This window comes from Oenanthe melanoleuca, chromosome 3, assembly GCF_029582105.1.
Source record: "Oenanthe melanoleuca isolate GR-GAL-2019-014 chromosome 3, OMel1.0, whole genome shotgun sequence".
NCBI classification, from domain to species: Eukaryota; Metazoa; Chordata; class Aves; order Passeriformes; family Muscicapidae; genus Oenanthe; species Oenanthe melanoleuca.
In genome coordinates this window covers 95,312,440-95,329,457 of record NC_079336.1, presented here as the reverse complement: position 1 = coordinate 95,329,457, position 17,018 = coordinate 95,312,440, and the positions used below count along the sequence as shown (strand labels likewise).

Below are 17,018 nucleotides of genomic sequence, written 5' to 3'. Positions count from 1 at the left end.
TTCTGTGGCTGGGGGGCATTATTAAACTGGGTAAGTGTTAACTAAATTTAGAATAGGGATGCAATCAGTACCATTAATTATCCTTTTAATCTAATTCCAAAAAGAAAAGGAAATTGATTTTTATGGGAGGCCACTGATAAAGAGTAAGGAGTGATTTTTCATCAGCTGCTGCACTTATTGCCTTTTAGATTCAGACCTGCAAAGCAGATGGACATCACTAATAACTTCATCATCACAGTTCTAATTGTATTTACTTTGACTGTACAATGCTTTATTTAATAGCTCACAAACCAACATAATTTCTTTCTCACAGATTGTCTTTACATAACTCACCACCTGAAGATTCCCAAGCAGCCTTCCCTCCCAGATTAACCTTACATTTTTTGTCTTCTTCATGAAATGAGCATTGCCTAGATTTTCCTTGGAATGCTCACCTTTACCAGCTTTTATTATCCCACAAGAGGAATTAAACCAGCTGCACTGTCTAGATAACTTCTTCCTCAAGCATTTGAAAGGGACGAGCAGCTGACTAAAGCACATTAGGTGGATGCAGTGATCAGATGCTTCAATCCAGATTGTGCATGTTAGCAAGGAATTAAGGTCTTTCTCTCATAAATCCATTTACATGTGTGTGAAGTAGGAGCTCTCAGACACACAGATCCATGGATCATGTCTCAGTTGAACAAATGAATTGTAAAGCTCATCCTCCCTTATTCGAGTGGGATAGCCTGCGCTTTTAGGGTCCACTCTTTGAAAGGAATCTGTCATTATCAGAAAAATATTCAGCTTGGCTTTGGTTTCCTCTCAAAATAATACCATATCTCTCTGAAAAGATGAGACAACAGGATGGTGGGAGATGGTTTTTTGGCACTGCTTGTGCTGTTCCTCATGATCCTGCTTTACTCAGCCTTACAAAGTCCCTCCTTCAAGATCCCATGGAACTGAGGTGACTAATACAAATCTATCCCCATTCTTAAATTAAAGCCTTGTGAGTGTTGAAAATAGCTTAGCAGCAAGATGTGCATGCTCTCTAAAGACTTTAAAACCCAAAAGCAAATAAACCCAAGCTTTTTGCATTTAGCTTGGTGGTTTTTGAAGCCTGATGTTTTAGCATCCAGTTTATGACTTTTGTACTCCTGCTGTTGGGAAAGGGAAAGCATTGCTTCTTCTGAAAGCACCTACAACCTACTGAATAGATTCCAGAGATTTTCCACCTAGGCAACTGAGCAGGAGAAATACTTTAATGTTCACATACATCTGCATATGCCCCTTCCCAGTGAGATGTTCACTAGAACCAGACCCTAGTCACAGTGAAGCCCTATGACCCATTTCAGTGAGCTGGAGGCCTACAAATGTTCTTCATAAATTTAAATTAAATCACATTTAGCTTTAAGGAATCTCATGATTCATTCTAGTGAGAATTAGGACAGAAGTTTAGGGCCAAAGTGACACAGATCAATTGGTTTACACCATCTGAGATGAGGTCTGCAGTATTTTTTTATCTCACAGCATGAAAAGCAAAATAGTCCTTCAGTGTTGTATGGACTAATCAAGCAAAAATGGGAAAAAAGAACCTCACCAGGATGCAGGATCTTGTTGGTTTGTGCATTTAATCAAGAGCACATTAAATAGGTCATAGAACCATAGAATCTTCCCCTGATATAAAGCAAAAATTCATCTGTTGCTTGTGCTGGAACCTCCGGCACATCTCCAAAGCAAGAAGCAAAAAGAAAGAAACAACAAAGAAACAACCAAAAAGATTTACAGAGAGTAAATTAATTTTCACTGTAGATCTTTGTTTGACAAAATGCACATTGCTGCAGAGGATTAGAAGGTGATAGCATCAGTCCATTAGCTAGGAGATTAAAGTGAAAATGTTCTTCAAAATCCTATCACATTTATTCCTTTGGAACCAAAGTTGGTGATTTAGCATTATGGTCACTGAGTCTTTTTGGCTTTTTATTTTATTTCCTTTTGGTCTTTAAGTTATAAAGTTTATGGTATCTGCTTGCTATAGTTCATTTTAACATCAAGAATCTGTAATTTACATGAGGCAGGGAAGATAATTCTACAATGCACAGACTTTTCTGATTAACTGTGTGTGACTTAAGTAGCTCTAAGAAATGGGTTTTAACGAGTGTTTTGAAAGACCTACATTCAGCCAGGCTTTATGATGCAGAATCTTTTATTTTTTTTTTTCAGCCAGTCTAATTTCTGATAATCAGTGCAGTTCTTTGTTGTGCAAGGTTATTGCCAGTGGCAGGGGGATGCCTTTGCCAAGGAAGGGGGCTGGGAGGAGGGGGCACCAAAGCAGTGTGGGAGCAAGTTCTGGTGGAAAATTTATGCCAAAGAGCACCTTATTAATTGTTCAAGAAAATCCTGTGGGACCAAGGTCTGAGAATTCATTAGATGAATGTGTAAAATACATCATTCTGAACACAAATGGCTAACCTCACCAACACAGTGAGGTTACAGTGGCTTTACTTCACAGGTTTTATTTGCACTTTTTTCAGAGACAGTTAGCAGAAATGACCTGTATAGGTCCACTTTTTTTGTCTTCTAATTTTACAAGTCTTTTTAATCACCCTTACCTTGAGCATCAGATATTTGAATAATGATATCCAGTTCTCCATCCTTTCATGATGAGGTCAATCTCCTTTCTATCACTGGAATCGTGTGGGGCTGGATGAGAGAACATTAATTTTTCTGAAGATTTTTTTTCCTTCATGTCTTATACTCTGCCTGTCTGAACTACTTCAGCCAGAGAAGACTCTATTTTAAGAAAAGATCAATAAATCTTGTCATAACTGGAAATGTTAGAGGGTTATTCAGGAACATTTTAGCAGTACTTGCTAATTTCTGTTCTTTGCATCATGTCCCCTATAGGCTTTGAGATTAATTTGTCACTGATATTTCTGTGATACTGGACACAGCCATAGAGAGACAAGATGCATTTTTATTGTTTGTTCTTCATAGTGGTATAAAGTACAAGTCATCTGTGTCAGTGGCTTCATACTAACCAAGATGCCACTGTTTTAAACGTCAGGTTTAGATGTTCCTATGTAAATAAACAAATCTACAGGAGATATCTCTGTCTTCATCCTGACAGGTCAAGCTTTAAGTTTTAGAGGAGTTTATTCACACCCATTCATGGGACAAACAAAAATATTATATAAGAAAGAGATATGTAAAACAAAAGTGAGAAATGGAAAAAGGATGTGGGAATTTTGCATGTTCAGTCCAGAGAAACACAAAAAGTATGAGTGTGATTGTAAAACTGGAGCAGAGAGATTCAGTCCCTACCAAAAAACTCTTCAAAAATCACTTTCAACAGAGATTTAAGTCAGGATTTAGAAACCTTTTCTGGACATCAGGGCATGTATTGAAGCAATGGGCCAGACTTAAATCTGTCCTTTTACATAGTGAATAACAGTAATTAATATTGCCATTTTTCTATTTCCAGCTACATTGTCTTCACAAAATGCAGGATAACCATGTGACCATCTGGGGCTTGTTTCCTTTTTCCATGCTCCCTGCTGTGTCATTTCTTAAGTTTTTGGTGGCTCCAACCCTGGAGTCCTTTCTAGGACTTTCTCATGCCTTGTGTTGGACACCTGCTCTGGGTTTCAATTCCACACTGTTCACTGAATGTTTAGGCCTTTCAGTACTTTCCTTGCTGGTACCCAAGTGCCAACATAAATTTTTAGGACCAAATATTGAATCTCTCTCTTAAGTACACATTTTTAAAGGAAGCCTTTCTTTACTTGCTTCTCTTGACATGAAACATGCTTTAGCAAAGGTGGGCTGTATCCATTTATTTGACCCTAAAATAGTGCCAGAAACAAAACCTAGAAGTGCTTTCCATTTATTTTCCCCATGTACCTCAGAAAGAGTTGGTACTGAACAGCCAGTATCTCATGTCAAGTACAGATTGATTCTTGGAGACTAATTGGTGAGATTTATAGACAGTAGAGAATTTGGCTAGTTATAATAGATTCATTATACAGTTGATAATTCAATGAGTAACTGATTCTAATTTTCACTTTTAGTTATGCCTATAAGTCTGACTTTATATAGCTTACTCAGAGATGTTTAAAAACAATTTTTTTATTTTTTTTTTTAAGTGGAATATGAGATTTCAGCTATTAAACTTCAATTCTGTTTTAACTGCTTCAGGGCATTAGACACTTGGATCCTGAATTCTGGCACCTTATTAACACAGGATACCAGGGTCTTCAACAAAGAAATTCAAGGTCTGATTTTTAGTTCTATGCAGATGTGGCTTTTCTCATATCAGTAACCCATGAATGAAATTTCCCTCTTTTCATTACTTTCTGTATCAGACTGCAATTTCTTGTTGTGGTGAAGCACGGCATAGGCCAGTGCTTAATTAAAAATTGCAAATGTCCTGATGGCCTGTGCTGCACAGAGAGGATTCATTTTAGCACACTGACATAAAAAAGGGATAGGTGGCTTTCCAGACAAAGCCCTTTTTTCTAGGGCTCAGAAATTAGGCGTGCATTTCTACAAAGCAGAGTTTGAGAGAGATTTCAAAGCAGATCAAAGTTAAAGGGTTTCCTGATGGTTCAGCTTTGTAGCACTAAGCCTGCTGGGTGTTCTGCAAGGATCCATTGTACCCATCCACTCTGAAGCACAGCCACAGCTTTGCATGCATTACACCAGCCCTCTTTTCAGTCAGGTTTTACAAATTGCCTAATCCAGGTTAGGCCTTTTCTGGAAGCTCTTTTATCCTTCTAACATTTGCATAATGATCTCAATACTGTAATTCTTGTGTGACAGTGTGTTGAAGCTTTTTCTGATTTACGTTAACGATAGTACGAGAATAATGAAATACCAAGTTGACTTCATCGTCTTTCACAGCTGAGAATACCATAAAGTTCAATGTTTAAAAAAAAGTGTGGAACCAAGTTCACTCCTGGTGTAATCACAGTGACATCTCCAGAACCAGGTGAGGTGTGCATTGACTTTGTCTTGCTTAAGTAAATATTAACTCATGAGGGGGTAGATTCTGTTAAAGATGTACAGTTTTAAAATGTGAACTTGTCACATTGGTACTCTGACAGAATATTAGTTTTTCCCCTAAAATTTTGATTAAAACCTGGTAATTTCCCATGAAAATTCTCAGCTAATCATCTGAAATAAAACATAGATGAGGATTGCATGAATACTTTATGTGAATGGTAAGGAAGTAAGTCTCTAGTTTTGAGGTATTATGTTAAAATTTGCAGGACTGCACAGCAGGTAATAGCAGGCTGAGTTTCCATTTCTGTCCTCCTGCAGACCTTACAATGAGACAGCATATGAGCTGAAAGGTGATCCCAAACAGCCATGCATGGCCAGTTCTGATATTATGAAAATTAGGGGTGGTCTGGTAGATATGTTCACTGGAAAAAAGACTTCCATGATAACACAGAAAAAAATTAATCTCCATTTCCATGGAAAAATAGACTGAGAAACTGAATCACAGGGTGTGCTGTATGTATGTAACATGTTTGTATATGTAACTTGGGTAAGTGGGTTTTTATAAAATAAGAGAAGGTACTTTTTAACAGCTGTCTCTCAATGCAACCAATGTTATCTGATGTCTTGTGATGAGCAGGTCATGTTAATGTATGCATTTGTTCATGCAAGACTCTTATCAATGATTAAATGTGTGAAAGAAAACAATCATGCAGATAACACCTTATTTCTCTGAGGAGCAGTAGAAACCCCATATATCATTTGCTAAGTGCCATTAGAAGTCTTCTAGTCCTTTTTGTTTATTGCAATTAAAGGATATGACTCCAGGTTAACAAAAAGGCTTACATGGTATTTCAAATGGGTTTTCTTCATAAAGCATATTCTGTGACCTTTAAAAAATGGTAAAAATGTTGTCCTGGTGAATGTGTGATTGACTATTCCAAAGCCCAAATTTGTGGCACATTATGAACTAATTAGAAGAGAGACTGTGAGAAGCCATAAAGTTATTAAAGTTGCAATGATGGGAGACAGTAGCTGACTCCTTAAATTATCTCTGCAGCAGGTTAAGGAATTTTCCTGCATGAGCATGGATGGGCCATTTTACAGCCTTGAGTAAGCACCTGATCCCAGTCTGGCTCCACAGGGTGCCTCATCCTGTGCTTGAGCATCACTCCCAGGAGCAGTTGAGAGGAGGAAGATGCTGCTCCCTCTCAGCAAACAGAGAAGCTGCAAGTCTGGATTTCTTCCTGAAGCAAACAAGAAACAGCAACTACTGAGGGATGTTTTTTTCCCCTGAGGAGCCCCAGTGCTGTGCTGTAATTTTGGATATTACAGCTGTATTTAGATGCCAAAGCCTTCAGCCCAGAGACCATCCCTGTGCCTGTGAGAAAGGCTTCTCCTGTGCTGGCAAGGCTACTGCACAGTCCTGTGTTGGGAATAGTGAATAATCACCCCATTTTCTCTATTTTCAGGAGATTTGTCCTCACCAAGATGAGAGTCATTCCCAAAGGAGCTTTTGCAGGACTTGTTGACCTAGAGAAAATGTACGTATTTTGTCAATATTTACTAGGAAACAACTATTTTACTCCAAGCAGCACTTTCTGATTGCAGCTCCTTTTACAGACTGTGAGCAAGTCCCTGTCACTGAGCTTCATATCATTTTATCTTTCTGTTGTAAGAAAAAATAGACTGCTTTTTCATTGACACCTTCCAGAAAAATGTTGTCATAAATACATTTTCATATCAGGAATCAGACAGTCTTCAGTCAAAGGGCTGGTTGAGCATGGAGTGTCATTACAGTAAATAAATACAGTGCCATAGGAAGCAGATTATTTTGTGAGTTTTGGAATTGAACAGAGGAAAGACCTCCTGTTATGCTAATTCCTGGTCAGCCAATTCTCTTTTCACTTGGGAATAAATAGGATTGTTTTGTGCAAGTTCAGAGGCAGCTGGCAGGAAGTGTGAGAGAAGTTTCTTAGGGTGATAGATCCAAAAATCTTAGTACTGTTTGGAGTGTAAGCAGCTAATTTCTGTGAATTTTAGTGATCAGCCTGGAGATACAACTGTGAGCACCTTTGATGAACAGATGTATCTTACATTCATTAGCACACTGTTGTGGAGGTATTGCAGCTCCACCACTGGAAGGGAAAACCCTTAGTAATGTGTTCCCTACCTCTCTTTAACAACAGAAAATCTATGGCTTAGCTGCTGCTTGCACCAGAAATTATAACCCTCACTGTCCAACCTGAACTATTCTGCCTCGTGTATGGGTTTTCTGAAATATTTCATGTAGGGGCAAACCACATTTTGCTTAGAAACAGAACAGCACTTGCACCCTGATAGGAGAGGATCACAAACAGGCTGCTCACCCAAGAGCAGTCTGAATAGGAGTGGGGAAATGTACTTAAAATGCAGTATCTTCTTCAGTGCTGTGTGTGTAATGGGAAAACACCAAAGGACATTTCTCTGCATCATTTCTATCCTTCTCCCTCTTATTCTTGGATGAATAAGGGATTTAGCAGGAAGGTGGTGAGAGCTCCTTTTAGCCTGGTCCCTATGGAAAATCATTGAGCACCTTGGATTGTGAAGAGGGTTGAAAAGTTCATTGTGAACTGCTTCTGTTATCTTTAATTACTCAGAAACCATATGTCAGATGTGTATGAAGGCATTGAATGGGATGTTTCTAAGTGGTGATTTATTGTTAACCTAAAAATATACATGAAAATGGGCTCAATTTGAAAATACATCCATCTATAGTATTACATGAAGGAGAAATGGGGACAGTCAGTTTATAGCAAAACATCCTTGAAAATGAAAGTGTGATGAATATGTAAATGAGATCAATCAACATCAACAAAACTGTGGTATTTGCAGATAATATAGCAAACAGATAAAATTTGAGATAGCTTACAAATCCTAAACCTAACCCATAAAACATTCATCAGAAATTCATTATAAAGCAGGGATAAAAAAAAAGTGGGTAAGCAAATAATAGATTTGCATATAAAAACACAGCCTTTGTATGAAAGCCTTTTTACTCTTGCAAGATCATGCACAGAAAGAAAGATTAAGCAAACTGTAGGCTATTTAAGGAAAACAGCTATTAATGATGTGATACCTCCATATGGTAAAATGTGGATGGCCTGATGTATACAAATGAGACACTTCAATGTAGTGTATGTGTGTGCTCCCCTAGAACTGAGTAGGCTAAAAATGAAGAGAGACAATATTTCCTGAATGTGCTACTGAAGAAAAACAGTATCTTCTGCAGTCCAGCTTAGCTGTACTCGTGATTTTCATCATTAATGCATCATTCCTAAGTGTGTTTCTGAGAACAGGTGTCCTGGTTTGAAGGACACGTGTCTGCCAATAAAGGCAGAAGCTTCTCTTTGAAATGGAGAATGTAAACCCCCTTCCTCCAAATTATTATAATAATTTTGAAATTAAGGGTCTCTCAGGCAAAGATATGGGAATTAGGAATAACAGTTCTTAACTAGGAAAATTAAAATAGAAATACAGTATTACAAAGAACAATCCCAACCCTGACAGAGTCACAATACAACCTGACACCCTGTCAGTCAGTCAGGGTGTTGGAAGCAGTCCCATTAAATGGTGGCTGCATCCTCCTGCAGTGGCAGATGTGGGTCAGCTGAAGCAGTGCTCCTGTAGAAGGTGCAGTTTTCCTCTGAAGGTCCAGGGATGATGTGGAAAGGTCTGGTTTTCCTGTGGAATCCAGTGGAAAGATGGTAACTTGTTGTTAAAGCTCCAGTTACTAAATGAAAAAGCAGTCCTGTGCAGGCACATACCTGGCAAAATCCATCTGACATGCTCTGCAGCAGCTATGTCATCCTCAACCTGCACAGAAAGAGATTAATTTGGAGTAGAGACAGTCAGAAGCAACACTAAGTCTCTCTTTTTCTGTTACTGAGTTTTCTGCTTTTATTACAAGATGGATTTGTGAATCTTGGTCCAACAAGGCCTGATTTGGGCATCACATTTATAGGAAGTTTGGTCTGATTGTGTTACCCTGTGCAAGCAAAAGAGGCTTCATGTCTGCACCCTGAGGCACAATCCCCTTGAAAATTCATCATCAGTTATTTGTTCTTTTTGAAGGGTTTAAGCTAAAACATAATGCTTTGGTTCATCATTTGCTCTCAAACCCATCCTGTGTGCAGCCTAAGGCAACTCAGCTGTGAGGATGAAGTACTTCTTGAACTAAAAGATGTCACAGAGGGAAAAAAACCACCATTATTTGCCCTGGTTTTATTTTGGAGTAATTGGAGGGAGACATTTTTTAACAGATACTGGCAAAGTCCCATTTTAAGAGCATGAACCATGGTATGGATAACAGAGCTTGATGAGCTTGGGGAGCATGGAAAGCTGAAGTTTTTAGGGTTGTGGGAATCCACCAGAGCTGACACTCCTGGAAACAAAAGTTCCCTGTCCATGGAAGACAGCATCTATCTTCTGCTTGCTTCCTCACAAATTTGCAGAGAAAAATAGCCCTGAATCATGTATTTACTCAATTACTTAGTGCATTCAGGATTTTCTCTTTGTTGAGACTGTGGATCCAGTGATAGTTCCTAAGGACAAGCACTGCTGCTCTGTGAGCTAGTTACACAAGCACCAGCTTATTCCATAAACAACAACCAACCTGATGGATGGTGCTAAAATCTCTCCTGTTTGCCCCTGTAGGCTAAAAGGTGAGTCACACTTTGGCTCATTCAGATCACACTGGGTACTTTTTACAAAAACTCAGAGGAGTTACTTGTGGACAAGGGAGACCAGAAGACAGAATTTTTAATCAAGGGTTGTGTCTCTTTCTGTGGCTGGGGAAGGACCACAAATCTTGGCTTAGTTGTAAGTCTCACCTAGAAAATTTGGCGTCAATGCAAAGACTTCACTTTCTTTAGCAAGTTGCAACAACCTGGCAAATTCAACCCTCTTCAGCAGTAGCCTGGGCTAGCAAGTGGCTAACCCCTCCCATGTTCTCCTAAAATGAGCTTCTCTAAACCCCTGCTCATGAATCTCTGACGTTTTTCAGTGTAGAGCCCAAAGACTTGGGAGGGAAGGGAGGAGGCAGGAATTGCAGGATCACCTAAGGATGAGCAGCCTGTGTCTTCTGCTACCAAGAAAGCTGTTCAGCATTTCACAGCTTCTCCAGTTTTTCTTGTATCGTGTGCTGCCTCATTTGATATGCAAAAGGCTGGGCTTAAATAAGTTTATTAAAGCTATTTTGAGGAAATGGTTATGATTCAGTGTAGCCAAAACACTTGGAAATTATATCTAGGCAGGAGTTGCTTTCCACCTTTCATTGCATCACTTGGATTAACCTGCTATTTATTTTTTTGCAAGTAGAAAAATGTGGATTTTCAGGATCTTCTGTGATATATGTTAAATACAGCGTGCTTATAAAAGTATTTATTTACATCCCTAAGGTGGAAGTGGTACACAGATCATTCTGTGTACCAAAATACATACTGAATAAGGTAAAAGTCATCCTTTGGTAGCAAATACTCCAGGATATATTCTCAACATGCAACTCTATGGATATTAAATTCTAATTTACATTATAGGAACTTCTGTGTAACTTTCTGCATCTTAAGGCCAGGCTGTCAAAATAAGTGTGCTACTTAATGCATTTAAATTAGTCTATGCATTTTCTCTCAGGGAACAGAGAACTACTGTTCAAAAATGGGAAGGCAAAGTAACCAGCATAGGAAAAGGGATTCAAAATTCAACCTGTTATCCCAAAGAAGAAATGTGCAATCCCTGCAGCTCTGTGCAAGCTATGCCTTGTGTTCTAGACACAATAAGCAGTGAAGGAAGACAGGGTGGCATTATTATAATCCATAAACCTTTTGCTGCATCATCACTTGGTATTCTGCTTTTCCCTGACAAAGCTTATCTGTGGAAGAGATCTTCCACTTGCAGTTACTGTTGTCATCCCTTGCACAAGTACAAAAACTGAAGGAAAAATTTATTATCCGTGTCAGTTATGGCCGATGTCAAAGAGCAGAGATTTAATTACAGTTTTTCTACATTTCAGGGAAAGATAATCTGATCTCAGTCTTTTGCTAATGCTTGGGTGGAACAAAATTAAAAATAAAGTAAAAATCCTTAGAAAAAGGAGTTAGGAAATGTAAAATCAATTAATCAACATTTTCTAAATTTTCTATTCAAGAAGTCCCAGAAAAACACGCTAATATTTGCATATTTTAATTTAAACACATCAGAGCACAAGAAAGAAGTATCTCATAATTCTTTCTATGTGGTTTAGTATCTTGATGCTTGCTTTCTTTGATAAAATAAATTTAGAAAGAAAATGCATTTTGTCATTACTTGCTTTTGTTGAGCAAGAATGAGCTTTGTGGTAATGAACTGTTAGCAGAATCTTTATTTGTTAACTGCATTGGTGTGAAGCCCACATTAAAGACTGAAGTATTTAATGGGAGAATCATCTTGCACATCATTTCAGGTCCCTGTTTTACAGCTGTCTAGACAGAGAGATGGAAAAAAAGGGAACCAACTTGTCTGAATGTATGCTAAATGCTTTAATACCTGTCTCCAGTGACATACTGTTCAGATTACCTGAATTCATAAAACATGAAATGTGGGCAAATGCTTGTGTGAGTTCCCATTCTCTTTTAGGAGGAAACTTTTATCCAGTGTTCTGCCTTCCTCCATGCTAACCAAACAGATAAAACTAAGTGCATCCTAAATTAAGATAGCCTTTTTGCTTCTATAAATGTAGGCTCTCAAGTAGCCTCTCATTCATCCAAGATGAGATTTGAGGGTGAAATGCACAGTTCTCAAAGAAGGTCTTAGCCCGGTGATTTAAAAAAAAAAAAAAAAAAAAGGTGAAAGTGTTCTGAATTATCAGGGTTTTTTTTCTCAGTTAGTAAGATTGTTCCTCAGTTGGCTTGCCCTGCTCTTAGACACTGTGCTGGGCTTCCCCTGCCATCACCAGAGCAAGAGGCTGTGCCAGACGTGCTGGAGGTCCAGCATCACACAGAAATATTCCCTTCCTCTGGATCATTAAGTTTTGCAAGGCAGCCCCACTGCAGTCCTTGCATTGGAGGCATGAAGCTGATTATTGTGACTGGCAAACCTAGCAAGGAGCCTCAGAACTGATGGCCATCCTGTGGTGCAGAATTAATCCCATAATCTTTCTTCTTGTCTCCCGTGGGTATGTTCACTGCATGCTGAGGAGGCTGCTATGTCTGCTTTCTGCTTTTTGGCATTCATCTCAGGTGCTTCTGGGTGGGATTTTTCTTCCAAGAGGGAAGGATGGATGCTGGCAAAATCAAAAATTTTTCCCCAAAATCTGTCACTTCTTCAGTTTTCATCTCTTTCCTCCAGAAGATTCGCTCTATTTGGAAATAAAGGAACTTTCAAGTTGTATTTTGTTATGAGATTCATGTGCTTTCAAGGTAGAATAAATTACTATCTAAGTGACTTTGTAAATATAAAAATGCATATTTACTAATTAACATAATTCTTAAGGTGGCTGAGTGGTACATTTATCAAATTTACTTGCATATACCATGGGACTAAGAACTCAGAATTGCCAGTTCTAGTTACATTTTCATTATCAAATATAATTCATACATCATCAAACATGACAAAATATATGGCTTTTTCTCATGTGATGTGCCAGGATATTGACCTGAATTAAATAATTATATTTTTCTTGATAAAATCAGTATATTCATTCTAATATCCCTAAATAATTTGCAAAAAATGTTCCCCTTTGTGTGTTAGTTACAGGTTGACTCCCAAAAGTCTCAATAGAATTCAGAATTAAAAGGTACTGACTTGAAAACAGAACTGTAAATACAAAATTAGGGTTTTTTAAGAAAAAAAGAAAAAAGTAGGTATTTTCTAACTATAAAAAAGGTTTTTATAGGATTTTTTCCTATTAATCTTGATGAATGTATTGTAACTGTACCAGTGAGTGAATGCAAAAGGTGTGACCTCCTTGAAATGTGCCCAGTTTGCTCTAAATGGGATTTGCCTCAATATTTATTGTTGCCACAACTAAATATTGTTTGTAGAAAGAAGAGGTCTGGCACCAGCTTGGAAATGACAATTCAATTTCAGGAGGATTTCAGGAACACCGTCCCATATTAATTTTATCCAGCTCTTCTGCTTATTTTAGGAATAATGCTTCTGGAATTGACATGTTGCAATGAAGGAGTGTTTCCCATTGCTGTACAAATGCTGATATAACCCTCAGCATTTATGGAAAACAAATGTTGAGATGAAGTCAAGACATTTATTTTCTAAGCAGGAGATGTTGATTCTCTGACAACATTATATTCATAGCCTTTATTTTTATTGTGCCAAATGATTGATGTGGATTTAATCATTAGTTTGATGGCTTCTTTTCTCAGTGGAGAGGCAACTGAGCATTTTATCATTATTAGTGAGCTGCATTTTGATTTTTCTATCAAAGGCTCTGCTGGCCCTAATTCATCCCAGGTGTAAAAACAGAGATTAATTTTGCCCATTGTTTTGTGACCAAGCCAAGAACAATTTGCTCACAAAACACTGTGAATATTTGTTTTGATTTCTAGGGCAGAAATCTGGTTTGAATGAAGACTTCCATATATGTATACCATTTTTTAAAAATAAGTAAGTGTGGTGTATCTTTTGTGACTAAACAATTCACCACATGACAGAATATATGTATTTAAATACTTAAATGTGTGCTGGTATATGCATAGAGAGTAGTCTGGGAAACATTTAAATTGCTAGGATTTAGAATGGTAGACAGATACTGAGCCAGAAAATATTCTGAATGCTGGGGGAGCCAACACCACAGATGGAAATTACAAATGGTTGTGAGAGAAATGCAGAAAGCAACTCTTGGTGTCTGTAACTTTCCCAGAGTAGTCAGGAGAAGGCTGGGAGCTGGGGACAGGGACAGGCTTTTGACTTTCCCATTTCAGAATTCACCTCTGAGAGCTGCTGATGTCACTTTCTGAAGGAGGATGTCCAAGAGAACATTTCTGGAGCAGCTATGGGATAGCTCATTCACATGGAGAATTTTTTTGTCCACCTCATAGGGTGCTTCCTCCTCTGAACAGAATAAATAGGAGGTTTCTCAGCACAAACACCAGGAATGATCTCTCCATTTTGTCTTGTGCTTACAAGTTTCTTCACTAAAAGCAGGAATAATGCAGAATTTCATCTGGGGACAGAATTAAATCAGTTTTTGTTATTTGGAAGCATTGTTTACTTCTGTCTTGCTTTTCTGCTCAAGAGCACAAAGATTTACATCTTTATCTGGAAATGTTTATTCTTTCTAGTGTAATTATGAAGTGAAGGTGCTCATTAGACATGCCTAATCCCTTTGTCAATCTTATCTTTTATTTGCAATTAGGTTTTCACAGTGATGTTTTTCATCTTTTTTCCCCACATTTTTAAGGCTTCTTGTGCTGGATTTTTAAGATTTATGCTTTTCCCATTTGAGCTGTGAGAAGGGGTGAGCACAGCACAGTGAAAAGAACATGCTTATTTATAATTTCTGTTTCCAATTAGATGAGGCTCTTTAGGAGAGCTGGCAGCAGCAAGGGCTCCCTGGAGGATGGAGTGTTGGGTATTTCCTTTGTGGGATAAAGGGGCTTTGCAGCTTTGGGGGGCTGCAAATGCTGGGAGAGTGAGAGATGGATATGTGTCACCCAAGGTCTGCCCTGGAGAGCAGGGAGCAGCCCCAGGAGTCATGGGCAGGATTTACAGGAGGTCTGAGCACAGCTTGCTGCCACCAGGAACAAGCCATTGAGGAACTTGGCCCTTCAGTGTTTAGAGATGGACTGCTCAAAAGGGGGGGACAGACTTTCCAAGAGGGCCTGTTGCAACAGGACAAGGGGTTTAAACCAAAAGGGGGTTGGTTTAGATTACATATAAGGAAGAAGCTTTTTACTGTTTGGGTGCTGAGCCACTGGAATGTGTTGCCCAGAGCAGTGGTGGATGAGCCATCCCTGGCAACATTCAAGGTCAGATTATTCTGCTCTCTGGCAACCTGGTCTACTAGTTTTCTGTCTCTGAAGGTGGACTGGATGGCCTTGAAAAGTCCCTTCCAGCCTGGACTATTCTATGATTCTGTGAACTCCAAACCTCCAAGGATCACTGGATGTAGGGAGCATTTAAATCTTCTCAGTTCTCTTCCAATATCCTGTAAGGTTTTTCTGCTTTAAAGTTAATTATCCTAGTTGATATTCTAATAAAAGCTGCCCTTTTTGAGCTTAAAGCCCTTTCATCCTTCTTTGAGACATCCTGTGCAGAGGAAGGTCAAGACATACTGCCTCAAAACTCATGACTTGAGATGCCCTCACACAGCACTGTCCAGACTCTTTTGTCATTGCATTTTCACCACCTGCCACATCCTGGCTCCTCCATTCCCTGATCCTGACCCTGTGCTGGGGGACCCAGTGCTATGGGCTGAGGCTGGGGGCACATTTGCAGCAGAGGAATAACCTCCAGGGAGGAACAGAGGACAGAGCCAAGAGGCAATGAGCTTCTGCAGAGAAAAGTAAATGGATTTCAGTTCATCTGCGACAGCCATGTGCCCAGGCATAATTGACAACACAAACTGTTTATTTAAAAATAAGCTTGATTTTGCCTGTGTTTCTTGGTAGCAGAGACCTAAACACACTAACAAGTAAAGTGGCTTTTCACAAGCCTTCATCTGTCAGTATCAAGGATCCTGTTTTGTATTCCCAGGACCTAGAGTAGCTCTGAATAGCACATTATATTTCCATCCTACTGTGCTGCCAGGCACTGTGCTTTCAGGGTAACAGATAACATGTTAACAGCTGAAACAGGCTGTAAAAATGAAGGGGGAATTGTGTCAGCAGTGGGCAATCACTCAGGTCTCCAGAGGGAGGGTCTCCTAATGGGATCTCAGCTAAGCACTGCACTGGCTTAACTCCCAGGCAGCACCTTCCTGTGAACTGGACAGTCTCCAGGTTTTGGGCACCTTTCTCACACAGGGAGATTGATTTCATATTGATAAAAATCTGGGATGAATTTGTTCTTGATTTTGGTGTTGTGCAGTCAACATCAGTCCCAGCAATGTGACAGTAAATGCCCTTTTATCTGCACATGTGAAGATGCCTCTATTCCCTGTATTTTGTGAAACTGCTGGCAGGAAGCTGAAAGCTCTCTGCACTCAAGTGGCAAAGCTCTCAGTTGCACGACTCCTTTGGTTCTCAGGAGAGTGAGGAATGGCAGAGCAATCTTCCCTGGGGGAGACCACCATTCCTTAAGGAAGACCATCCAGGAGCCCTCTCTTCCTCTTCTTGCTGTTATTCACTCTCAGTAGCCTTTTTAAAAATCTGTAGAGCTTACTGCAGCTCTTACTCCAGCACTGACCTTGTCTAATGGTATTGATTGTTAGTAACTGAAGGCTAATTAGGAAGCGAGTTGCTATGGCAATTCTTGAGTCTTACACATAAAGAGAAAATACTGCTAAAACCACTAGTGCATGGTGACTATTAGCATAGTTAAACAAATTAAAAAATATAATTCATTCAGATGTATGCTGGAATTCAAATGAAGACCTAATATGCAACAAGGAAGTTTTTCCCTTGCTACCACATTTTCTTCTTTCGTGGTAGCTTTTCTCTTTTATTTGTATGTTGAAGGAGTTATACATAATTTTAGGACTAAAAGACAAAGTAGGCTTTGGGTTGTTCTCCACCCCCCACCCAGCAGCCCACACAAAATATGTCACAACAAGTGTAATGTGACAGAAGAATGGCTCAGACAGAGGGTAATAGGACTTGGAACCCCCAGATTTCTGGGTCATTTGTTCATATCCAGTCTGCATGTGTGTGATGAATGTTTTATTTTCACATGGGTAGGCTGATGGCTCGCATTCCAGGAGAGGGTGATCTCAGCCTGTGCCCTCAGGAGATGGTGATTCATTGCAAGCTAAGGCTGCCACAGCTGGTTGTCAGCAGCAGCAGCCTCTTTTGGCCAGATTTTGAAATGGGGTCTCAGTGGGTGTCCACACTCCTTTGTGGGGCACT

The 17,018-nt window shown here is 39.2% G+C and overlaps 1 protein-coding gene across 1 annotated transcript in view; it reads left to right on the top strand.

Annotated features, from left to right (window-relative positions):
• FSHR (follicle stimulating hormone receptor) overlaps positions 1-17,018 on the top strand; it is a 75,335-nt gene that overhangs the window by 21,705 nt on the left and 36,612 nt on the right. Inside the window, 1 exon segment of the mRNA XM_056487031.1 lies at positions 6,453-6,524. Coding sequence (XP_056343006.1) covers positions 6,453-6,524 — 72 coding nt within the window.